This window comes from Hyperolius riggenbachi, chromosome 6, assembly GCF_040937935.1.
Source record: "Hyperolius riggenbachi isolate aHypRig1 chromosome 6, aHypRig1.pri, whole genome shotgun sequence".
Lineage (NCBI taxonomy): Eukaryota > Metazoa > Chordata > Amphibia > Anura > Hyperoliidae > Hyperolius > Hyperolius riggenbachi.
Window position 1 is genome coordinate 152,238,544 of NC_090651.1, and position 26,062 is coordinate 152,264,605.

At 44.4% G+C, this 26,062-nt stretch overlaps 1 protein-coding gene across 2 annotated transcripts in view; it reads left to right on the forward strand.

Annotated features, from left to right (window-relative positions):
* The window catches only part of LOC137521174 (mucin-3B-like), a 164,443-nt gene that overhangs the window by 89,043 nt on the left and 49,338 nt on the right, over positions 1-26,062 (forward strand). For both annotated transcript variants that reach the window (XM_068240097.1, XM_068240096.1), the window contains 4 exons: positions 8,191-8,445; positions 13,072-13,332; positions 15,046-15,306; positions 19,376-19,639. In XM_068240097.1, the coding sequence (XP_068096198.1) occupies positions 8,191-8,445; positions 13,072-13,332; positions 15,046-15,306; positions 19,376-19,639 (1,041 nt within the window). The remainder of the gene's footprint in view (positions 1-8,190; positions 8,446-13,071; positions 13,333-15,045; positions 15,307-19,375; positions 19,640-26,062) is intronic.

Here is a 26,062-nt window from a genome sequence, read left to right on the forward strand (position 1 = left end):
ATTTGTTAATTTTTTTACACACAATTGTCCATTTACAGAGATATTTCTCCTACTCAGCATGGGTATGTGTAAAAATACACCACAAAACACATTATACTACTTCTCCTGAGTACGGCGATACCACATGTGTGGCACTTTTTTGCACCCTAACTGCGCTAAAGGGCCCAAAGTCCAATGAGTACCTTTAGGATTTCACAGGTCATTTTGAGAAATTTCGTTTCAAGACTACTCCTCACGGTTTAGGGCCCCTAAAATGCCAGGGCAGTATAGGAACCCCACAAATGACCCCATTTTAGAAAGAAGACACCCCAAGGTATTCCGTTAGGAGTATGGCGAGTTCATAGAAGATTTTATTTTTTGTCACAAGTTAGCGGAAAATGACACTTTGTGAAAAAACACAATTAAAATCAATTTCCGCTAACTTTTGACAAAAAATAAAATCTTCTATGAACTCACCATACTCCTAACGGAATACCTTGGGGTGTCTTCTTTCTAAAATGGGGTCATTTGTGGGGTTCCTATACTGCCCTGGCATTTTAGGGGCCCTAAACCGTGAGGAGTAGTCTTGAAACGAAATTTCTCAAAATGACCTGTGAAATCCTAAAGGTACTCATTGGACTTTGGGCCCTTTAGCGCAGTTAGGGTGCAAAAAAGTGCCACACATGTGGTATCACCATACTCGGGAGAAGTAGTACAATGTGTTTTGGGGTGTATTTTTACACATACCCATGCTGGGTGGGAGAAATACCTCTGTAAATGGACAATTGTGTGTAAAAAAATCAAAAGATTGTCATTTACAGAGGTATTTCTCCCACCCAGCATGGGTATGTGTAAAAATACACCCCAAAACACATTGTACTACTTCTCCCGAGTACGGCGATACCACATGTGTGGCACTTTTTTGCACCCTAACTGCACTAAGGGGCCCAAAGTCCAATGAGTACCTTTAGGATTTCACAGGTCATTTTTGTTTCAAGACTACTCCTCACGGTTTAGGGCCCCTAAAATGCCAGGGCAGTATATGAACCCCACTAATGACCCCATTTTAGAAAGAAGACACCCCAAGGTATTCCGTTAGGAGTATGGTGAGTTCATAGAAGTTTTTATTTTTTTGTCACAAGTTAGCGGAAATTGATTTTAATAGTTTTTTTTCACAAAGTGTCATTTTCCGCTAACTTGTGACAAAAAATAAAATCTTCTATGAACTCACCATACTCCGTACGGAATACCTTTGGGTGTCTTCTTTCTAGAATGGGGTCATTTGTGGGGTTCCTATACTGCCCTGTCATTTTAGGGGCCCTAAACCGTGAGGAGTAGTCTTGAAACCAAATGTCGCAAAATGACCTGTGAAATCCTAAAGGTACTCATTGGACTTTGGGCCCCTTAGCGTACTTAGGGTGTAAAAAAGTGCCACACATGTGGTACCGCTGTACTCAGGAGAAGTAGTATAATGCGTTTTGGGGTGTATTTTTACACATACCCATGCTAAGTGGGAGAAATATCTCTGTAAATGACAATTGTTTGATTTTTTTACACACAATTGTCCATTTACATAGAAATTTCTCCCACCCAGCATGGGTATGTGTAAAAATACACCCCAAAACACATTATACTACTTTTCCTGAGTACGGCGGTACCACATGTGTGACACTTTTTTGCAGCCTAGGTGCGCTAAGGGGCCCAACGTCCTATTCACAGGTCATTTTGAAGCATTTGTTTTCTAGACTACTCCTCGCGGTTTAGGGCCCCTAAAATGCCAGGGCAGTATAGGAACCCCACAAGTGACCCCATTTTAGACACCCCAAGGTATTCCGTTAGGTATATGGCGAGTTCATAGAAGATTTTATTTTTTGTCACAAGTTAGTGAAAAATGACACTTTGTGAAAAAAAAACAATAAAAATTAATTTCCGCTAACTTTTGACAAAAAATAAAATCTTCTATGAACTCGTCATACACCTAACATAATACCTTGGGGTGTCTTTTTTTTCTAAAATGGGGTCACTTGTGGGGTTCCTATACCGCCCTGGCATTTTACAGGCCCAAAACCGTGAGTAGTCTGGAAACCAAATGTCTCAAAATGACTGTTCAGGGGTATAAGCATCTGCAAATTTTGATGACAGGTGGTCTATGAGGGGGCGAATTTTGTGGAACCGGTCATAAGCAGGGTGGCCTTTTAGATGACAGGTTGTATTGGGCCTGATCTGATGGATAGGAGTGCTAGGGGGGTGACAGGAGGTGATTGATGGGTGTCTCAGGGGTGGTTAGAGGGGAAAATAGATGCAATCCATGCACTGGGGAGGTGATCGGAAGGGGGTCTGAGGGTTTGGCCGAGTGATCAGGAGCCCACACGGGGCAAATTGGGGCCTGATCTGATGGGTAGGTGTGCTAGGGGGTGACAGGAGGTGATTGATGGGTGTCTCAAGGTGTGATTAGAGGGGGGAATAGATGCAAGCAATGCACTGGCGAGGTGATCAGGGCTGGGGTCTGAGGGCATTCTGAGGGTGTGGGCGGGTGATTGAGTGCCCTAGGGGCAGATAGGGGTCTAATCTGATAGGTAGCAGTGACAGGGGGTGATTGATGGGTAATTAGTGGGTGTTTAGGGTAGAGAATAGATGGAAACACTGCGCTTGGGTGGTGATCTGATGTCGGATCTGCGGGCGATCTATTGGTGTGGGTGGGTGATCAGTTTGCCCGCAAGGGGCAGGTTAGGGGCTGATTGATGGGTGGCAGTGACAGCGGGTGATTGATGGGTGGCAGTGACAGGGGGTGATTGATGGGTGGCAGTGACAGGGGGTGATTGATGGGTGATTGATAGGTGATTGACAGGTAATCAGTGGGTTATTACAGGGGAGAACAGATGTAAATATTGCACTGGCGAATTGATAAGGGGGGGTCTGAGGGCAATCTGAGCGTGTAGGCGGGCGATTGGGTGCCCGCAAGGGGCAGATTAGGGTCTGATCTGATAGGTAACAGTGACAGGTGGTGATAGGGAGTGATTGATGGGTGATTGATGGGTAATTAGTGGGTGTTTAGAGGAGAGAATAGATGGAAACACTGCGCTTGGGTGGTGATCTGATGTCGGATCTGCGGGCGATCTATTGGTGTGGGTGGGTGATCAGATTGCCCGCAAGGGGCAGGTTAGGGGCTGATTGATGGGTGGCAGTGACAGGGGGTGACAGGGGGTGATTGATGGGTGATAGGTGATTGGCAGGTGATTGACAGGTGATCAGTGGGTTATTACAGGGAAGGACAGATGTAATTAATGCACTGGCGAATTGATAAGGGGGGGGGGGGGTCTGAGGGCAATCTGAGCGTGTGGGCGGGTGATTGGGTGCCCGCAAGGGGCAGATTAGGGTCTGATCTGATAGGTAACAGTGACAGGTGGTGATAGGGGGTGATTGATGGGTGATTGATGGGTAATTAGTGGGTGTTTAGAGAAGATAACAGATGTAAACGATACATTTGGGAGGTAATCTGACGGCGGGTTTGCGGGCGATCTAATGGTGTGGGTGGGTGATCAGATTGCCCGCAAGGGGCAGGTTAGGGGCTGATTGATGGGTGGCAGTGACAGGGGGTGATTGATGGGTGATAGGTGATTGGCAGGTGATTGACAGGTGATCAGTGGGTTATTACAGGGAAGAACAGATGTAATTAATGCACTGGTGAATTGATAAGGGGGGGTCAGAGGGCAATCTGAGCGTGTGGGCGGGTGATTGGGTGCCCGCAAGGGGCAGATTAGGGTCTGATCTGATAGGTAAAAGTGACAGGTGGTGATAGGGGGTGATTGATGGGTGATTGATGGGTAATTAGTGGGTGTTTAGAGGAGAGAATAGATGTAAACAATGGATTTGGGAGGTGATCTGATGTCGGATCTGTGGGCGATCTATTGGTGTGGGGGGGTGATCAGATTGCCCGCAAGGGGCAGGTTAGGGGCTGATTGATGGGTGGCAGTGACAGGGGGTGATTGACGGGTGATTGATGGGTGATTGACGGGTGATTGACAGGTGATTGACAGGTGATTGACAGGTGATCAGGGGGATAGATGCATACAGTAAACAGGGGGGGGGTGGTCTGGGGGGGTGGTCTGGGGAGAATCTGAGGGGTGGGGGGTGATCAGGAGGGGGCAGGGAGCAGGGGGGGGGATAAAAAAAAAATAGCGTTGACAGATAGTGACAGGGAGTGATTGATGGGTGATTAGGGGGGTGATTGGGTGCAAACAGGGGTCTGGGGGGTGGGCAGGGGGGGGTCTGATGGGTGCTGTGGGCGATCTGGGGCAGGGGGGGGAGAAATCAGTGTGCTTGGGTGCAGACTAGGGTGGCTGCAGCCTGCCCTGGTGGTCCCTCGGACACTGGGACCACCAGGGCAGGAGGCAGCCTGTATAATACACTTTGTAAACATTACAAAGTGTATTATACACTTTGTATGCGGCGATCGCGGGGTTAACATCCCGCCGGCGCTTCCGTATAGCCGGCGGGATGTTGCGGCGAGCGAGCGGTGACAGGCGCCGGCGGAGGATCGCGTCACGGATGACGCGATCGCTCCGCCCATGCCCTTAAATAGACCGCCGCCTCTGTGGGTGAGGCCGTCCTGAAGGGCTCCACTTCCCTGCCGCCCCTGTGTAGTGGGCGGTCGGGAAGTGGTTAACAATGGTAGAGAAAGAACCATTGAAAGTTGATAAGGCAGTCAGACATTATCTGACATCACTGAGTGAGGAAGAGCAATCTCACCATTGTGCGCACCAGTCCAGCACGGCCGTCACTACGCAAACAGCTGTTTGCGGTGCGTTACACAGTGAGTTTGGTGTGTCAGTGTGAAGCAGTACTGTAATTACACTCCCTGATTGATGTATACACATGCAAGATGTTTTAACCACTTGCCGACCGCAAAGTGGCAGCTGCAGGACCAGCGACGCAGTACTGCGTCGCCAGCTGCAGGCTGATTAATCAGGAAGCAGCCTCTCGCGCGAGCGGCTGCTTCCTGTCAATTCACGGCGGGGGGCTCCGTGAATAGCCTGCGGGCCGCCGATGGCGGCTCGCAGGCTAAATGTAAACACAAGCGTAAATAATCCGCTTTGTTTACATTGTACGGCGCTGCTGCGCAGCAGCGCCGTAAGGCAGATCGGCGTTCCCCGGCCAATCAGCGGCCGGGGATCGCCGCCATGTGACAGGGGACGTCCTGTCACTGGCTGCACAGGACGGATAGCGTCCTGTGCAGCCCGGATCACCGGGGGGAGAGGTAGGAGAGGGAGGGGGGTGAATGTCGCCGCGGAGGGGGGCTTTGAGGTACCCCCCCCCCCCCCCCCCCCGCAACTAGCCTGCACGCAGGAGCGATCAGACCCCCCCCCTGCACATCATCCCCATAAGGGGGAAAAAAGGGGGGTGATCTGATCGCTCTGCGTGCACCCTGATCTGTGCTGGGGGCCGCAGAGCCCACCCAGCACAGATCACAACAAACAGCGCTGGTCCTTAAGGGGGGGTAAAGGGTGGGTCCTCAAGTGGTTAAAGCACTTTAGGCCTGCAATTTAGCATTCAATGGGCTCGATTCACAAAGCGGTGCAAAGTGTTTGCACGCCAGTGAAAAGCCCCTTATCACGCCTAAACTCACTTTAGGCGTGATAAGAAGAAACTCGCGCGTAAGTGCGCGCGCAGCACCCGACGCTTCGCGCGAAGCTCCCATTAAACCCTATGGGACTTTGCGCGCGCGCTCACGCGCGGTAACTTCGCGCGAAGAGCAGGAAAAAGCGGTGATAACTCAGTGGTGAAAAGGTCATCACGCCTAAAGTCTTTTAGGCGTGATAACTGGGTTATCACCGCTTTGTGAATCAAGCCCAATGTGATTTCTGCCCCTAAAACGCTGCTTTGCATCCAATCCAGATTTTTCCACCGGACTTTTGGCGTGTATCCCAGTCCACCACGCCCCTTTCCAGGTGTTAGACCCCTTGAAACATCTTTTCCATCACTTTTGTGGCCAGCATAAATTTTTCTAGTTTTCAAAGTTTGCCTCCCCATTGCAGTCAATTGCGGTTCGTGAAAGTTTGCGCGAACCAAACTTTCGCGGGAGGTTCGTGAACCCAGTTTGCGAACCAAAATCGGAGGTTCGGGCCATCTCTAATTGTTACTTATCGCACTGAAATTATCTCTATATTGTTTTTTTCGCCACAAATTAGGCTTTCTTTGGGTAGTCGTTTTTGCTATGAATTATTTTATTTTGTATGCATTGTAAAGGGAATAATAAGGAAAAAAAGAAAAAAATGATTATTTCTCACTTTTCAGCTATTATAGTTTTAAAATAAAATGTGCTTCGATACATAAAACCCACACGTTTTGTTTGCCCGTTTTTACCAGTTATTACAACGTTTAAATTGTGTCCCTAGTACAACGTATGGTGATAATATTTTATCTGGAAATAAAGGAGCATTTTTCCATTTAGGGATTTTTAATACTATTTCACTTATTACAAGACTTTTTTTTTTTGCTAAATTAACAGTAATATACTCTCATGGCATCCATGTTAGAAAAGTCCCTAAGGTAACTATTTATGTAAAAGAAAATTAAATGATGTAATTTTTGTCTTTTTTTTTTAACAAGTGTTTTATTTCTGTAACTGTGGGGCAGGGTTGGAAGGGGTTAAATGTAATAAAATAAAATAAAAATAATAATAAACTTTCTATGTAAAACAGTATACTGGTATAATTAGGTGTATTTTTACGTTTTGACCACAAGATGGTGCTACTTAGACCGTGTTTCTATTAATAGAACACGGAAGTACAGGGAAGCGTCAGGTCTGAGAGCTTGTGTGACATTATCAAGCTTTTGGAAGACACGGGAACAGTGAACGGGCTTGAGAATAAAAGATTCTCACATCCCGATCACAGATGGAGGGGGCTGTGACGGTGAATCGGCCAAAAACGGCACGGGGATCGTGAACGCGACGTTAAGGTAGCAGTATGCATATCTACCTCTGATCCGCACGTGAAGTTTAAAGGGGTGTAGATATGCGTACCAGAGATCCTAAAGTGGTTAAATCATCACAAGCGCCATTATAAAACATTAAAAATCTCTGGGGACCGCATGAAAACGTTAATAATCTCCGGCACCCTTTTTTCGGCGCCCATCAAACGATATTTATTATGGGAGTAAATGGTGGCGCCCTTTTTGTCCACTTGCCTCATGCGCCCAAATTTCCTGCTTCCGAGGAGAGGACCCCTGCATGCCATAAGAGGTACATATAAAAATGGCAGCAGCAATATCCTGTGTACTCTGCCTAGTGGCTACTGAGAGCGAGAAGAAGGCGACCCCCGGTGGGACCCCATTGGCCCTGGTCTCTGGTGGTCACTTAGCTTACATCCTCCAGTAGTGACACCACTGCCCTGACACTATACCTTCTGCCCTTTTGTTTCCCCTTACATGGCCACTCTTCTGTCCTTGTCAGGGATAATTGTGATGTTATTGAGATGAAATGAACTGTAGTCACCACAGAAGTCCTGGTGACTGCTGACAGATTGCAGCCAAAACTTTAAATCTTTATATTGTAAAAACAAATATAAGAAAATAGCACATGCCATGAAAACTGCTACAGTAGTGCTCACATGAGACAAGGGCTTGCTGGTGACAGTCTGATAGTGACAGTCAATTAAGAAGGATTTGGAAGGGAGAGGAGTGTGGGTGTCTACATTTTTGCCACCATTTATTGTTGTTTCTGTTCCAGTGGAAGAGATTCTCTTACTTCCCATTGACAGTAAACACGGGTTAGGTGAAGATGTGGCACACTACCAGGAGCCCTGGCAACAATACAACCCTCACAGGATTCTTTACTTTCTTATCTAAAATTAAAAAAGAAAAATATAAAGCTGGAATTGCACTTGAGGGTCAGTTCACACCAGCTCCTCTGTGTTGTGTTGGGACGCCACAGGCACCAAAAAGGGCAATGTCAGGTGGAAGAGATAATGGCAGCAAATTATAGAAAAGAATCCTGTGAGGGTTAAAACAACTGACAGACTCACTGGCATAGTGCTAAAACAACTTTATACAAAGAGACGCATCAGACAGATTTATGACAGTACAGTCAAAACCAAAAGGGTTGAAGGGGAGCGTTAATGCAAATTTGCTAATTATTATTAGTTATTGGAAATGTTGCAAAGGTAACTACAATTGTCAAACTAACACTTTCTTGATGGTGTTTTTTTTAAGTTCCATGCCCTCCACAGATCCTGTCTGCCTATGCATCATGTGACAATAACTCAGGTATTATACAATGGAATTCCAGCCAGAATGCCAGGTCATATTTGGCTGTTGTGAAAGGAGTCGATGTCCTGTCCTGCAATACTTCTAACACTATTTGTGAAATACCACACCTGCAATGTGGACAAAATTACACAGCGACTCTCTGGGCAGAGGATGGGACCTGCACAGGAAGAGCTAGTAGTAATGTAACATTTAAAACAGGTGGGTGCTTGTATTGTATACATCTCCATAAGTACAAGATTCTGTTTTCTATTCTCAGTTGGGATATACAAATATCTATATTGTGTAATGTCTTGTGATGTAGTAGCATGATATACAGTATATAGTATAAATTATACTCTTGGCATCATTAGGCTGAGTTGCAGTAAACCTTAGTGAGGACATTAGATGTCCATCACTCTATCTGATTGTTTTATGGTGACAAGGAGAAATATCTGCCCTCCAAAGCTGACTCTGCTTAGGGAAAATAGTAAAAAAAAGTTTCTGTACCGTGTTAGCCAAACAAATTATATAAGTAGAAAAAAAACAACGTTTTGTAAAAAATAATACCTTTTAATGGCTAACTAATAGAGTTAAAGGGACTCCGAGCTCATCTAAAAAATAAAAGTTGAACTCACCCGGGGCTTTTTCCAGCCCAGTGCTGGTCGGGAGGTCCCACGACGGCGTCCTGGCTCCTCTCCTACTCCCCGCTCCGGAATGGCTGACCGGCCGCAGCCCGGGCGACACTTGGCCGAGTGTCGGGCTGCTCCTTCCGCGTATGACGTGGCTGACGTCACACGCCGGCCACCTCGCATCATCACGGCGGCCGGCGTGAAAGTACTGCGCATGCGCGATTAAAGCGCGCATGCGCGGTACTGCCACGCTGGCCGCCGTGATGACGCGAGGCGGCCAGCGTGTGACGTCAGCCACGTCATATGCGGAAGGAGCAGCCCGACACTCGGCCGAGTGACGCCCGGGCTGCGGCCGGTCAGCCATTCCGGAGTAGGGGAGTAGGAGAGGAGCCAGGACGCCGTCGTGGGACCTCCCGACCAGCACTGGGCTGGAAAAAGCCCCGGGTGAGTTCAACTTTTATTTTTTAGATGAGCTCGGAGTCCCTTTAAATGATGCAAGCTTTCTGTGATCTAGTCCCCTTCTTCAGCCATATTTCCAGATGTAAGCTGAATTAAAACACTGATGCAGATAAATGGTAAACACGAAGATGACAGTTGTGCTAGTTACTGTTTATCCGTTAGGTGTCAGGTGATCAGCAGGCTGGAGCCAGTGAGTTAGTGCAACCATACATGAAATCCAGCAGGTTTCTGAAGATCATGAAGCCAAATCAATCATGTTACATAAGGTGAACATTTTCATAAACTTGTACTCAGAAATTTTTCTTGATTGATCATTTTTGAAGTTACCCTTAAGAACAAGTACTTTTAGATCTTGCATGCTGTGTCCTGGTTCACAGAAGTGTTGGCCCACTGTTGTGTCCATTTTACCCTCATTAATTTTAAAGCGGTGATGGATCATTCTTGTGCGCAGTTTTTGTCCTGTTTCTCCTATATAGATTCCTCTTGAGGGGCATTTCATGCAGCATATCATGTATACAACATTGGATGACTCGCAGGAAAATTGGTCTTGTATTTGATGATATTTCTGTGAGTTTGGTATTTGTATTTGGCTTGTGCTTAAGATATAAGGGCAGGTCTCACACCTTGTGTTATTGCAGGGTAATGGGCCTGGAGTTTCTGGTGTAGATAATGCACTTCTGATAATCATTTGTCTCAAATTGGGAGGTTGTCTGAAAGCAAGCAGTGGTAAATCAGGAAAAACATCCTTCAGGCGTTTGTCTTTATGGAGTATCGGTTGTAGGGCTTTCGATATCTTCCTCAGTGTCTTTAATTTTCAGTTGTAGGTTACCACAATTGGGATTCTGTTGTTTTCAGTCTTTGGGGTCTACTTCAACAGTTCCTCTCTTGATTTTAAAGTTGCTCTGTGTATTTGATCATCAACGATTTGTGGATGATATCCCTGATCTATGAATATTTTACGTAGTGACATAAGTTGTCTGTCTCTGTCCTCTGATTTAGAACATTATCAGTTATACCTCAGAGCCTGGCTGTAAACAATAGATTTTTTGGTGTGTACCGGGTGCAAACTCTTCCATTTTAGGTAAATATGCCGGTCAGTTGGCTTACGGTATATGGATGTTTGTAAAATTCTATCTTGTATATAAATTGTGGTATCCAGGAAACTGACATGGGAGGTTGAAAAGCTGAGCGTTAACTTGATGTTCTTGTGGTACTCTGAGAAGTTTTTGTGGAATCTGATTAATTCTTCCTGTGATGCTGTCCAGATTAATAGGATATCGTCTATAAATCTGAAGTAAGCCCATGGTTTAATTTCACAAGTTGAAAGGAAGTTTTCCTCCAATCTGGCCATAAACAAATTTGCATACTGGGGCGACATCCTACTTCCCGTAGCACTGCCCATTGTCTGTAGATACATATCATTCCCAAATGAAAAATAGTTGTGAGTTAGTATATACCTGATAAGTTGTAGTGTGGGCTCTGTTGGTAGATCATTAAGCTGCAGGAAATGTTGGCAAGCTGCAATACCGTCCTCGTGTGGAATGTAGGTATAAAGGGATTCAACATCCATTGTAGCCAGGATAGCACCCTCTGGGATCGGACCCATGGCAGTCAATTTGTTAAGAAGGTCAGTGGTGTCCTGGATGTAGCTGGCTGTATTCCTTACCATGGGTTTAAGAATGTTTTCTACCCAACCAGATATCTTTTCTGTTAGTGTCCCCAAACCAAAGATGATAGGATGACCTGGATTTCCTTCTTTGTGTATTTTTGGTAAGATGTAGAAGGTGCCTATTTTAGGATTAGCTGGTATTAATGTAAGTATGTTAGAATTTTCACAAAGAATTTATATCGGTCACAGCAATTATTATTAAATTGTATATCGTATTACAGATCATACATATGACACCTATACTGCAGCAGTCAGTGCAGTATCAATTTAGAAATCTTGACTAGGCTTCTATCAGCTATATAAAATGCCACCTCAATTGTCAACATGTACCAAAGTGAAAGAAGCTGCCATAGTCATTTTTAGTCAAGTAATTCTGGCATGTAATCCAGGGCTGTGGAGTCGGAGTCAAGGAGTCGGAGCAATTTTTAAGTACCAGGAGTTGTTAAGTACCAGGAGAGGGTTTCATAAACTGAGGAGTCGGAGTTGGATGATTTTTGTACAGAATCCACAGCCCCGATGTAATCAATAGAATTTCATGAAAGTATTAGACTAAGGAGTTAGTGTTGAAGAGTCAGAGTCAGAGCAATTTTGGGTACCAGGAGTCGGGGGTTTCATAAACTAAGAAGCTGGAGTTGGATGATTTTTGTACCGACTCCACAGCCCCGATGTAATCAATAGAATTTCATGAAAGAGAAAATCACCGAGAAAACGGATTACAATTCCTTCAACATTTACTGCAGAGACACTGTTAAAAATAGGCTTCGGCTAAAAAAACCCCCTTAAAAACACTATACCCCACACTGTATACTTACCATTAACTCTGTATTGATGTTAAAACAAATTAAAATGTAGGGCAGACTTAACTTAATGTAACAGTAGTTTATTACTGTATAAAAAAGTGTAAAAATAGATTTATGCATCCTCCTTTTCTGGTTGCTTGAGAATTCTGGTTAACTGAGTTCTGGATAATGGGTGTTTTATGGTATATCAAACTAGGACTTTATTGTAAAATATTAAATAGTATAGCATCCTGGCATTGTTGAATACACTGATCACCCAAAGTATTAAAACCACCTGTCTAATACTATGTAGGTGCCTCATGTGCTGCTGAAACAGCTCTGATTCAACAAGATATGAAAAGGTCCTGTAATTCCTAACTCAAAGAAATGAAAAGCAGAGTTTTAAAGTAAACCAGAGATCAAAATATATAAAGAATCAATACTTACCCGGGGCTTCCTCCAGCCCCATAAGCATGTCTGCGTCCCATGCCGTCCTCCCGCCGTCTGCCATTCAGCCGCGATTAGCCCCGGTAACAGGCTCAGTTGCGTCAATCTGGGTCTACTGTGCATGCATGGGAGGTCTGCGCATGCGCAGAAGACCCTGACTGGACCCGACTGAGCATGTTACCGGGGCTGATCGCGGCAGAATGGCAGACCGCGGGAAGACAGCATGATCTCTGGTACACTTTAAGTTTTGTAAGTTGCAAGGTGGGGACTCTATGGATCAAATTTGTTTTTCCAGCAAATCCCACGGATGCTAGATTGGATCGAATGCGATCATAGTTCATTCACCATCAGGGATCACTAAACATCCGGCATGTCGGATCCTTAGTAGACATCGAGCAGCCACTATACAAGCTCTGGACTGACTCATAATTCTCAGCCAAGGCGGTCTTTATTGTCACCCATGGCCAAGTTCAATCGAGTGTGTGTACATAAGTTTAGAAAATGTATAAAACAAACTTGAATGTGATCTTTGCTATATGGACCAACACATGAGAAGCTGTATAGTAACGCAGAAGCAGGAGGCGTGGACAGCACAATTCCCTGATCTGTAAAAATGACAAAATTCAAAACTTTGGTTTGGTACTCACTGAAAGAGGAATCAGTGGGAATTGTGGTTATTTAGAAAAAAAATTATATAAATAGTCTGTTTAGTTGCAAGTACGTGGATGTAAGCCTGGCGGGGGGAGCGGGCGTGGTTTGTGGTGAAAGAAAGGAACATGCATCTCCTTTGTCTATAGAGTTTTTAACATCTTTGCTATGACTGAAGTGTAACATCTTTAATATTATCTTTACTTATTTCTAGTGCCATGTATTGCTCAGAATATCAACTACACACTAACTTGCCAGACAAATTCTCTCAATGTATCCTGGGGTGCCAGTTCTGGAGCAACTGCCTATTCCACTACAGCTGTAGGGACGCAGGGGCAGACCATTACCTCGGCCTCACAGGAACCCAGCTGCCTCTTGACTGGCCTTCAGTGCGGGAATGTTTATAACCTAACTGTTCTATCCCTGAATAATGAGTGTAAAAGTAATCAGAGTGCTGCACTGCAAATTAAATCTGGTAAGTGTGAATGACATGATGTGTATATGCATAGGCAGCAGGCAGTGGTGTATTACTGAAATAAATATTCTTATTAGAGTGCAGAGAATGACAACATAAGGCTAGCTGAAATAAAAAAAATATAAAGAACCTCATCCTATAACAATAAATTGCCAGAGGTGTAACTACTAGGAGAGAAGCCCCTACAGTCACAGAGGGGCCCAGGTCTGTGGGGATCTCAACTACTCACCCTCCCTCCAAGACAGACCCCCTCTTCATAGTAGGTATTGATGTAGCCACACTAGTTATGGGTGGAGGGGAATATAGTCACTGTGCTGGGATGGTTATGGTAGCCACACTTGTTACTGACCCCCAACAGACAAGGAAAGTGGAGAAGGTATGAATGTTGGAACCCCTATCAAAGTTTTGTAGAAAAGACCCTGTCAATTAAGCCACTAGTCAAGATGCTATATACTGTAAAAGGAATGGCTGCAATAACTAGCTCTACAACTATATTCAGTCCATAATCCAAAGTGCTATCGCACATTCCACTGATGGTGCCTTGGTTCTGCTTTTGATTACTCTGTATCATATGCTGTGCTGACTTAATGAAGTAATCTGGATATTTCCAGAGAGACACGAACAGACCATGCACCAATCAAAGGGGAGGTTATCACAGCCTAGGGTGGACATAAGCCTGTGCAGGCCATGCAGCTGCACAGGGGCCACATGCCCTCCATAGTCAGAGAAAGATTATCCTCTTGGTTCAGGGCCAGAGCTACCATAGGAAAAAATGGGCAATTGCCCCAGGGCCCCAGAGCCTGTAGGGGCCCCTAAGTTGTCCCTCCCCATCTTAACTGTTGCTCCCCAGGGACTCTGCAGAGTATGTTAAGTCGGGAGGTGATTGGGGGAGGGTCAGCAGCCAGCTCAGGGGCCCAGGAGGGAAATTTAGCTGCAACAAAGGGCCTCTAATGACGCTTTTTGGTCAGGGGGTGTCTGTTGGGGGGCCCCCAGGCAAATTTTGCCCTAGAGCCCAATTGTTACTTGAACCGGCCCTGTCTTGGTTCATGTATGTGTCAGCACCCAGCGCATTCAGAAACTGTCTCTCCCTCCCTATGCCACTCCCGTTCCTCATGTGTCTGCCTCTTATTATTTTTTTGAAGTGCTGCAAAATATGGCAGCACTATATAAATACTATATAAATATGACGACACACATGTTACATTTTTCCCCCAATTATGATAAAAATGATTGGAAACTCTGAGAAAATTGCTAGGGTGTGTATATTAATAAATTTAACACACACTATACAATCTTTAGAAAAATGTAATACTAAAGGGCACATGTAGCTACCTATGATGAGCAAGGGAAGTAAGGTAGAAGTGACTGCTGGTACAGCCAGCACACTTGTGGTGCGGTTCAGCGGGGGTTTGTAGGTTCATGGAGGGTGAAGTCTAGGGTGCCAGAACATCTGTGCCTATAGGTTCCTGTGAGGTAAATCCGAGCCTGGATGCATCAATATAAAGCTCACCTTGGAAACCAGCCCCAGACAGATTATAGGAAACACAAGAACAATTCGATTACTATCCATCAAACCCTCTACCTTAACCTTCCTCCACTCATCTCCCCCTTTATCGAGGCCAAACACAACCCTTCTAAAAGTTATTTTCTTTATACCATAGAGCAATACAGAATTCTGCCAACACATTTATTTGTATCCTATGTATTTTCTAGTTCCTTGCAGTCCTGTGAATTTAACAGCCTCAACAAACTGCAATATAAGTGGAGGAACAGCCTTTTGGGGACCAACTGCTGGAGCCCTGTCATACATGGCAATGTTCTCTGGACCAGATGGAGATCAGATTTCCTGCATGTCATCAGATACCTCTTGTTCTGTTTCTGGATTGCACTGTGGTGTAGATTACAATGTCACAGTCACAGCCTTTGATAATACCTGCCAGGGTGTTACATCGAATATAGTTAAAATCACTACAGGTAATGTGACCTTATGTGCTCCACATACAAGCTCCTTAATTTGCCATCAAATGTAGCATTTATCAACAATATGGTGGACTATACAGTTTATGTTCATGTTTGTATGTTATTATTTTCTAACCCTAAGAAAGGTGGGCTCTGGCCTAATATTTCCTGTCTTTGTGTCTTTCTGCTGGTTAGTCGGGCCACCCATTACAGTGATGTGAGGATGCTGGGAGAAGAAAGCCTAAACTTGTTGTACATTAGCAAAGTGGAGATTTGTATAACAGGGTTCTCCAGGTTTTGGGTTTTGTCATGGGTGCTCTGAGAAATTTGACTACAGCTATCATGTCATTTTTCTCACTTGCTAATCACAACATGTTTACAGTAAGATTTGGTCACTGTCCAGTCATTAGATGCTGGAATATAATACACATGCACCTATATCTTTATGCTGAGTGCCCTTGCATGCTGTTAATACCCAAATCCTAAAACCCTTTTCCAGGATTTGCTATTATTACATACTAGGCTCTCCACTTTCTTCCCAAATTGTTGCTTTGCATCAAAAATAAATGCTTAAAAAGTGCAGAAATATGTTCATTTTAGCATTTTCTATGTGGTCACATGACTTGGGCCTTGCTGCCCATTCTACTGGGTCTACTGAAAGTGTGATGCCTTCTGTAAGAGAAGATGGGGCTGACTTGATACTACTTCACCCATTCGTTTTTAAAACATGTATTCTGATGTAAAATGACTACCGGAGGGCAGTGGTCTTTGCAGGAAAGCAGGACAATTTTGGCAACTATTATTGGAAGAGATTATCGTTTATAGAGTGAACTTTGGGTGGCGAAGGTGGCTGCTAAATGACGGCCCTCTATGAAATTTGCAAAAGCTTCGGCACCCAAATTTCACAATGTAAATCAAAATTTGTATGGGTGCCTATAATTATAATTTTTGTGGGTTTGAAAATTATAGATTTAGCGTTTTTAAATTTGCGTGAGAAATTTGGGTGCCCAAGAACTAGCAAATTTCCCACTAAGGGCGCCCACAAAGTAGCAAATTTCACACTATAATAGCTGCAGCTCAAAATCATAATAATTAAGATTAGGGGTGTGTTAGGTATGGAGGGCATGTTTTTATAGGTTAGAAGCTGGGGGGAAGTGGTTAAAGAGAACCCGAGGTGATTTTTTGGGGGGCAGATGGGACACAGAGGCATGTTCTCAGCCTCATGACATACCTCTGTGTCCCCACACCACCACTCTCTGCCCCCCCACCGCCCCACTATAGCTCCCCAGAGATTAGCGACAATATTTGTCGCTATCTCAGAGTTAAACAGTGAGAGAGGGATTCCCTGTTCAAAACGGGTGTTCCTTCAGGGTTTCCACAGTTGCCATTGGGCACCCTTCTCTCCCTGGCCATGCCCCCTTCCTCTCCCTCGCCTCCCTGCATGCTGTGAATGAGAGAATTCCAGCTTTGTGACCCAGAGGTCACGAAAGTGAAAATGGTCCATTGCGGCCCACAGGAGCGGCGGGGAGCGACGGTTTTGGAGGCTACCTCATCCGCTCAACCCCCTGGATAAGGTAGCTAGTTTGTTTTCATTTTATGAGCCCACCTTGGGCTCTCTTTAAGCGTAGGAATGGGTGGAGGTTAAAATTAGGTGTGGGGGATTAACATTAAGTGTGAGGGGGGTGTTTTTAAGGGTTAGGCATCGGGGGTGGTTAAGGTTAGACACCGGTAATGGAGGGTTCTGTGTGAGAGTTATGTTAGGTTAAGTTGTAGTAAAATATTGTTATTTTACTACGATAATTTAGACTTTCAAAATGAAGAATATCTGTAAATGTTACCGATATTCTACTAGCCCATATTGAGCGCCCACATTTCTAGGTGCACAAATTTGAGTTGTGCCAAAAATGTACTGCAGACGTCGGCACTTGAGGACTGGAGGTGGACAGTCCTGTGCTTAATGGTCCTTTTTTCTTTTGTACAGTACACTGGGACTTGCCCATGGGGCATGTATGAAATCCCTATTTTATACGTGCCCCATGGGCAAGTCCCAGTGTACTGTATAAAAGAAAAAAGGACCATTTAGCACAGGACTGTCCACCTCTAGTCCTCAAGGGCTGACGTCTGCACACATTTTTGGCACAAATCAAATGAATTGATGGAACTGAAAATGTATGTTTCATCAAGTAGAACACATTTCTCCATTTCTCAGTCTTAAACACTGGATTGGTTTGAACCTCGAGGACTGGAGTTGAACTGCCCTGATTTAGCAGAATGTTTTGCCTCAGCTTTTCCCAGGGATCAAGAAGAGTACAGATTCGGGTCCTTCCTACTCTGGAGGGGAGGTTGCCTTTATCTGTTAAGAGAGAGAAGACCAGGAGCCCAATAGTGCAGTATCGTTATTCACGCCAATGGCTAAACAACTTATGAGATGTGTACTCACAAACACGGGTTGCAGTCCTGCAACCACCGTATAGGCCTGCGGGAATAAACCATTCCCGCTCGGTGTCCCGGATTATGCAGGAGCCGGGCAGACGCACCCCTCTTCAGGTCCTCTCTCCGTGATGGAAGCTGGTCCACCGTGGGCGAGGTCGTCACCTCTGTAGGAGGTGTGTGGTAACTGGAACAGGGTTGTGAGGAGGCGCCCAAAGGTATGTATAGTGGGATGACTGATACTATTTAGCGTATAAAAAGAAAAAGAGAGGTATCTTACCTCTATGGAGGACTCACAAGAGTGGTAATCAGGGTGCCTTTATTTTAAAATAGCGGTTATACTGTTGACAATGCGTTTCTCGGGCCTCGTTTTAAAATAGTGGTTATACTGTTGACAACGCATTTCATGGGACGAGGCCTGTGAAACGCGTTGTCAACAGTATAACCGCTATTTTAAAATAATGGCTCCCTGATTACCACTCTTGTGAGTCCTCCATAGAGGTAATATACCTCTCTTTTTCTTTTTATATGCCAAATAGTATCAGTCATCCCACTATACATACCTTTGGGCGCCTCCTCACAACCCTGTTCCTTTCCCCAGGGATGCCTTTTACACTTCTTTTTCTTCAATGCTCATCTCAAAAGCCCCATCTCTGACAAGCCCATCTAAAGGATAGCTGCTCAGGTTTCACAGTTCATACGCAACCTTCCATTCTGCATTCTACAGATGCATTATACAGATTCTACAGATGTGTGTGTGGTAATGTACAGCTGCATAGCAAAGGAGCTATGTCCGCCCTGTACAAGTTTTACATTGAATCTCATCAAGCACGCTATACATACCGGTAACAACCGATATAGAGTACCAGAACCTGCAAAGTGTCAGAGAGGTGTAAGCAGAAGAGGGAAACCGGCAGCGCACACTTCACTGTCAGCAGTATTAATGGCTGCGTACGGCAATGTTACCACGGGGTCGGAGGCTACTGTACACATGCTAGACTCTCGGTAGAGGTCATTGTTATTGGCTGCCTCGGCCGAGTTTCATCTAATGTGTGTATGGTGCTTTATAGCTAAGGTGAGAAATAACTAAGGTGAGATAACTCAAGAGAAAAGCTTTGTGAATCAATCCCATAGTTTGTTATGTAAATTTGTAGTTTGCTTTCCCTATTATTATTCATTCCACAGTTCTGTCTATTATTTTGGCACTTCTAAATAGATAATAATAATGACTTGTTGTACATTGCAATGTACTATAACTTTAGCTACTCTTAAGGGGCCCATACACTCAGCCGATTAGCGGCCGATCGATCGTAAATCGATTGCCCGATCGATTTGCGGCCGATTTCGATCGATTTCGATCGATCTGACATGCTGGAAAATCTAGGTCGATCTGTTGAGATTGCTTATCAATTTGCATTGGACCTAATGGAAATCTGATGGCAAGAGAATGCCATCAGATCGATTTTCAATAGATTTCATACTGAAATCTATTGGAAATCTGTTTCTAGTAAAAAATGTTCCTAAACACATCAGATAGATCAGAAATCTATCTGATGATCTATCTGCTGCTAATCTAACGAGTGTATGGCCACCTTTACCGTATATGCCTTATCTTATACTGTATATTCTTATCTACCCATTTATACCTTAACAGCACCATGTAAACCAACTAACCTAGTGGCCAACATAGACTGTGCTTCCGCGGACCTTATAAATGTCACCTGGACTCCAAACAGAGGAGCTGTGTCCTATGTGGTGACAGCAAGTGGATATGATGGGCATACTCTTTCATGTAACACAACAACAAACACCTGTAATATCACAGGTGTGCGCTGTGGAAACAATTATACAGTCTCGGTTACTTCATGGAATTCATACTGCAGCAGTGAAACTGTTTCCATTGCATCTGTTGAATCAGGTAAGTATGCATGTACATTATGGGGTGTAAGCATGCACATGGGGTGTAAGCATGCACATGGGGTGTAAGCATGCACATTATGGGGTGTAAGCATACACATTATGGGGTGTAAGCATGTACATTATGGGGTGTTTTCACTAAACTGCATTAAGCAGTAGTCCCACTGCACAATCAATAGAGCAGAATACAATACATTATATTGCTTACCACAGTTTAGTGAATCTACCTCTGTATTCTGCTTTAGCGTTGATAGTGATAATTTCATGCATACTGACACCTGGCTCTATTTCATTTTATTTTGGGGTACTTGTGCTTAAAACAGTGAGCTACAAAAAGGTCCTAAAAGACAAAGCCCTACACATACATATAAAACACTATAAGTTTTATTAGTAAAATTGTCGTACAGTTTCCCCGGTACACCCAAAAAAAAATACAATGGATGTGTGTTACATGATGCGGGAGCTCAGTCTTGGTCTACTTGATACTGGGGAATTTATGTATTGGTGGGGGGTGATTGTACTATATGTTGTACATAACACTGAACCTGTTTATATCACTCCTGATGATGGACCTCGGACCAAAACATATAGGGTTTGTTGGTGTATTGTCACGGTATATGTACTATATATAGCACCTCTATTAGATAGAAGTTGCAGCCTTTTCTCCAGACTAGTGACATTCACCAGAACTCCATATGTGAGGAGTCAGCGCTAGAGGTTGGACAGTCTCATACAGGCACGAATACTGCCCAGGCATCTGGCTCTCCACTAGGCTTTGTCACATTAATGTGCATTATCAAGGAGACATAGGGGGGTAATTACACCCCACACTGATATCACTAAACGGTGTGGTCGTGGATCATCAAGGACCCCACTTTTGTTATATCCCCCAAAATACTGATTGATTACACGCACATCCATTGTGTTTTTTAGAGCCAGGGCTCACACCGTGATCCCTGTCTGTACGACATTTTTACTAATAAAACTTATAGTGTTTTATATGTACGTTTAGGGCTTTGTCCTTTAGGACCTTTTTTGTAGCTATCTGTTTCCCCGGTACACCCAAAAGTTAGTATTATACATTCTGCTTATTACAGTGAGGCAGGAAACACACTTGCACGTGTGATATCGCGGCTGCTTCTTATTCTTCCTTATTTCTACGATCACATTTTGTTCATGCTTTTCTTTTACGTTGCTAAACCTAAAAAAAAGACACATTCTCCAAGCAATTAATTTAATTAGTGTAAATTATGAATATTACATTCAGAATTGAACTTTTAAAATGGAAGAACCCATTGTGTGGCTCTGTGTGCCTGCAACAGTGCACCTGTGTAACTAGGCTTATCTAAATCCAGAAAGAAGTGTGTTAAACTGAGCTAGCAGACCCATTTGGACAGTTTTGAGTTTATGAAGCTATAAATTCCTAAGTCTCGGTTCACACTAGTCCACGACCAGCAGGAGCAGTGTTGTATCCATATTGCACAGTTGCGCTTTACCACTCCAGTGCATGATGCTGGGGCCACTACTACTCTGGCACAGATGCCGGCCATTCATCAGATGAATGCAATGGGAAAATCTTGAGTGGCTTGTCCACAATTGACAAAAATTGATACAACTAAGATGGGTACATATCAACTTACCCATATAAAATTGCCATTCAACACTTTCTCTCCACTGCCTGGTGTTTTAAAATATAGGGCAGCAGATATAGTGTGGATCAAACCTAACTGTTTGGAAATCATTTTTATACAATACAATACAGTACAGCCAATAAATGTATATATGGGGGCAGGGCCGCGGGAATCAGAACGCCAGGCAGGTTAACACTCCTCCCACTCCCTTTTCTGCAAGGTCCGCCTGTGCAAGTTCCGCCAAGTTCTGCCCCCACCGTATGCATCAGGGTATCCAGTTGGAAACCTCACCAAGTGTTTAAGAGTTGAGCAGTGGAGCATTATATTGATCTGCTGCAGTGCTGCATTGTTTTTCCTAGTAGCCACATGCTCCTTGTTTGTACATCTCAGGCTCCTGATGCAAGCCACATGAGCATAAGGTCCACTTTTCCCCCCAAATTATAATTTACAGAAAAAAAGGCATTATTTTATACTACAAGTGTGATATCTTTAGCACCTTTATATGTACATATTCACAGTGCCTTGCAAAAGTGATTACCCCTCTTGACATTTTTCATGTTTTTGTTACCTCTCAACCTGGAATTAAAATGGTTTGTTTGAGAGTTTGCACCATTTCACTGTCAGAACCTGCCCACACCTTTGAAGATTCATTATTTGGTTTATTGTGAAGCAAAAAAAAAAGAAAAGGACAAAATAACTAAACATTTCAAAGTGCTTAACTTACCCCCCCCCCCCCCCCCCCAAGTCAGTGAGCTTGCCACATCTTGCCACGGGAGTTTTGAACATTGCTCAAAGCCAAAACTGCTTCAGCTCCTTCATGTTGGATGGTTTTTGCCTGTGAACAACAATCTTCAAGTCTGACCACAGATTTTCTATTGGATTGAGGCCTTGACTTTGTCTAGGCCACTCCAAAATATATAAATGTTTCCTTTTAAAAGAGGGATTGTCAGCCACAAAATCAAGTTCCATTTTAACACTGCAGTGTGTTAATAATGCTGCCAGTAATCTCACCCTGCAGTACAAGCTCTCCAATCTATTCAGAAATGTCTCTCAGAGACCCTGGCTCTTTTCTCTTGCTATCGCCAAAGGGAAGCGTGTCATGATGACTCATCTCCGCTCCCACATTCCTCCTTCTCTCTGATTGGGCTGAGCACATTTCATTCTGACAACAGATGCTGTGCTCACTTTTGTTTACAAATGACTCAGCAGCAGACTGGAGGAGAAAAGTAAGGGAGGAAATGACATAATTATCTTCAGAAGCCTTAGGCAAAAAGGCATGGTCCCTGCCAGGGAACAGAATTCTCTTCATTTACTATATAAAATTCACTGAAATCAAAACGTGGACAGTACAATACATCTGTGTGTAAGTAGAGCAATTATTGATCTACTTATATATGTGTTTTTTTTCCCTGGCATAGTATGGCTAATCCTCCTGCTTTAAATAACGTGAGTGTTGCTTTAGTAGTATGCTTCAGGTCATTGTGCTGTGGGAAAGTGAATCTCCCTCAAACACAGAATGACCAGGTCTCCACCTGGATTTGTGCAAAAGTTGCTTAAAAATGTATTGCACACTTGATAAGGGCCGTGAGGCTGAAATGTTGTGTTTTTGTTGCTATGGTGGAATACATTCACAAGCAATTTTTGCACAAATCCAGGTGGAGACCCGGTCTTTCTGTGTTTGAGGTGTATCCGAGCACTCTTGGTGGATCCGAGTGCATACTGGTTGACTCCCTGGTATCAAATTTTGGCGGTTAAACCCGGGGACTACTGCTATTGTTTCTGGAAAGTGAATCTCCCTCCTGGTCTCAAATCACTAGCAGAATGACATATAACAATATTCCTGTATTTAGAACCATCTTTCTCTCAACTCGGACCAGTTTCCCAGATCCTGTTGCTGAAACATGCCCCTGTTGCTTGGACCATGCCTTGTAAGGGTTTTTCGCCTTCCTCTGGATCAACAGGGATATGTGAGGGAGCAGGCTGGTGTTGTACTTTGTTCTCTGGTTGAACTCGATGGACGTATGTCTTTTTTCAACCCAAATAACTATGTAACTATGTAACATCCCCGTAGCATGATGCTGCCAGCACCATGTTTCACTGTGGAAATGAAGTTACTGGGGTGATGGGATGTGTTGGGCTTGCACCAGACATAGAATTTTCCTTGGCGGCTGAAAAGTAAAATTTGAGTCTCCTCTGACAAGAGCTCTTTCCTCCATACATGTGGGGAGTCGCCCACTTGCCTTTTAACTGCTTGCCGACTGCGTTACGGCAGTGGGCGTAGCCTTGGCAGTAGCCCCAAGACCGCCTAACGCCAATCGGCGTAAAGTCCTGGAGCTTCGTTTTGCAGGAGATCGCACGCACGCTGCGCACGCATCTCCTGTTTGGTAGGCGGAGTCTACAGAGGTACTTGGCTAGTTTGCTAGCAAGCTACTCCTGTGTGGACAGATCACAGACAAATTATTCCAGCCCCCAACCTGTGGTGTCACATGGCTCTACAAACAAGGGGGGGGGGAATAGAGAGAAACACTGTGTGTGTAGTTTCTTAGCTTAGTAGCATTGCTGGAGACTAGAGATTGTCTTTTACAGATTGGAAGTTTTGAATCAGGATTATTATTCTGATTCAAAACTCAATGTCTGTAAAATACAAGCTGTAGTTTATTGGCTAATTTAAAAGAAAAAAGTAAGCTCTCAGACTCTATTCCTGTTGACTTGACAATGTTAGAAGATACAATCAGAAGGAGGTAAAAAGATTGTTTGCAAATATAAATGTCATCTGTTAGGAGTGATCTAGTTACCTCTGCAGCGGGAAGCGGTGCGGCCGCCGCTCCCGCGCCTGACGTCACCGCGGATCTCGAAGCATCCTCACAGACCTCTCCTTCCAGCAGAACAGGTCTCTCCAGGTTGCATCAGAGCAGAGTAATGCACGTGCGCACCAGGAGACAGGACCTTTATGCGCTGAGGAGGCGGGTCAGTTGACCTGCTGGTCAGATGACAGCAGTGTTCTGACTCTCGCTGCTGATTGGCCGGGTTTCGCTGGGCGGGTAGTTTGGAATTGCCTGTCTGCATTTAAACCCTGGATTGTCAGTGGCTCGTTGTCTGCTGTTGCTGAAACTTCGCAGTGAAAGCTCTCAGACCTTAGTCAGATCCGTGTGTGTTTGATCCGGCAGGACCCCGAGGATTCACATTTAGCTTAGGAGAATATTATTATTACTGTATATTGATTTATTGTGTATGACCTCTTGCCTGAACTTCTGATTACTCTCTGCCTCTCGATTCTGTACCTTTGCCTATCTGATCTGTGGCCGACCTTGGCCTGTATACTCACGACAATTTTGTCTGACGATTCTGTACCGCTGCCTGACCAACCTGTTACTGACTTTGCTTGTACGACCACTCTTGATTTAGTGATAGCCCCTACCACCAAGGGCTTTCATTTAGGAGTACTCCTGTATACTACTGTGCAATTAAAACACGTGTGATCACACATTTAATAAAATACTGACTGTTGTTCTGATAGAGCTGGTTTTGATAATCAGATACCTCACTGATCATTACATAACAGAAGACCAAAAATGACTATGGAGGCTTTAAATGCGCAGGTTCAGACTTTAACTGTAGCTGTCGAGCAGTTAACTACTACTGTTGTATCACAGCAGGCTCAGTTAAATCTCATGTCTGAGGCTATAATCAGCCCCCAGAGATCTGCATCATCATCGCCTCCCTCACATGTTCGTGAACCTAAGATGGCACTTCCCGAGAAATTTTCAGGTCATAAGTCAGATTTCAGAAATTTCAGAAACAAGTGTATTTCTTATTTTGAAATGAGACCCATATCGTCAGGCACTGAATTGCAGCGGGTAACCTTGATTAAAACTCTTTTACACGGGGATTCGCAAACCTGGGCCTATAATCTGCCTGACGATCACAAAGCCTTAGTGTCTGTTCAGGCATTCTTTAAGACCATGGTGGTCATTTATGATGACCCTGACATTGCCGCCAAGGCAGAGAGAAATTGAAAAGACTCCGCCAGGGGCATGGTACTGTGGAGGATTATGCCTCAGAGTTTAGAAAGTGGGCAGTCTCCTCCAGATGGGAACATTTCGCCTTACTAGATTGTTTCCTCAAAGGATTATCAGAGTCAGTTTCAGATGTCATGATCAGTCATCCTGAACCTAAGACACTGGATGAAGCTATTGCATTAGATAGATCGCAGGGTGCGGTATCACAAACAGAGCAGGTCATCTCATTCAGAATTGCAGCAAGAAGTCGGAAAACGTCTCCGCCTAGGTGTAGTAGGAGGTACTACCATAGGCAAACCTGTTTTACCTCCAAAGATTCCCAAAATGTTATTGCCTTGTTCCATTACGTGGAGGAATCAAATTTTCTGCACCTAGGCCTTCATTGATTCAGGCTCCGCAGCAAACTTTATTGATTCAGGTCTAGCCTCTAAGTGGAATATTCCCATTCTTCCCATGGAGAGGCAGATCTATGTTACCACTATTGATGACTCTCCACTACAGAACAAGCAACCTCTCTCACAGACTCCTCTCCTCACCTGCCGTATTGGAGTTCTGCATAGAGAGGAATTACAATTTTATGTGTTAAAAATGTCCTCTTCCATGATCGTCCTGGGGCTCCCGTGGTTACACCAACATTCGCCCCAGATTGACTGGAACACCAGGCAATTGCTGGCTTGGTCCCCAGTCTGTCAAGACTCTTGTTTAGAGAAAATTACCCTGTGTTCCACTGAGGTTCATGTTGAAGGTGTTCCTCCTCCGTATGTAGCTTATTCT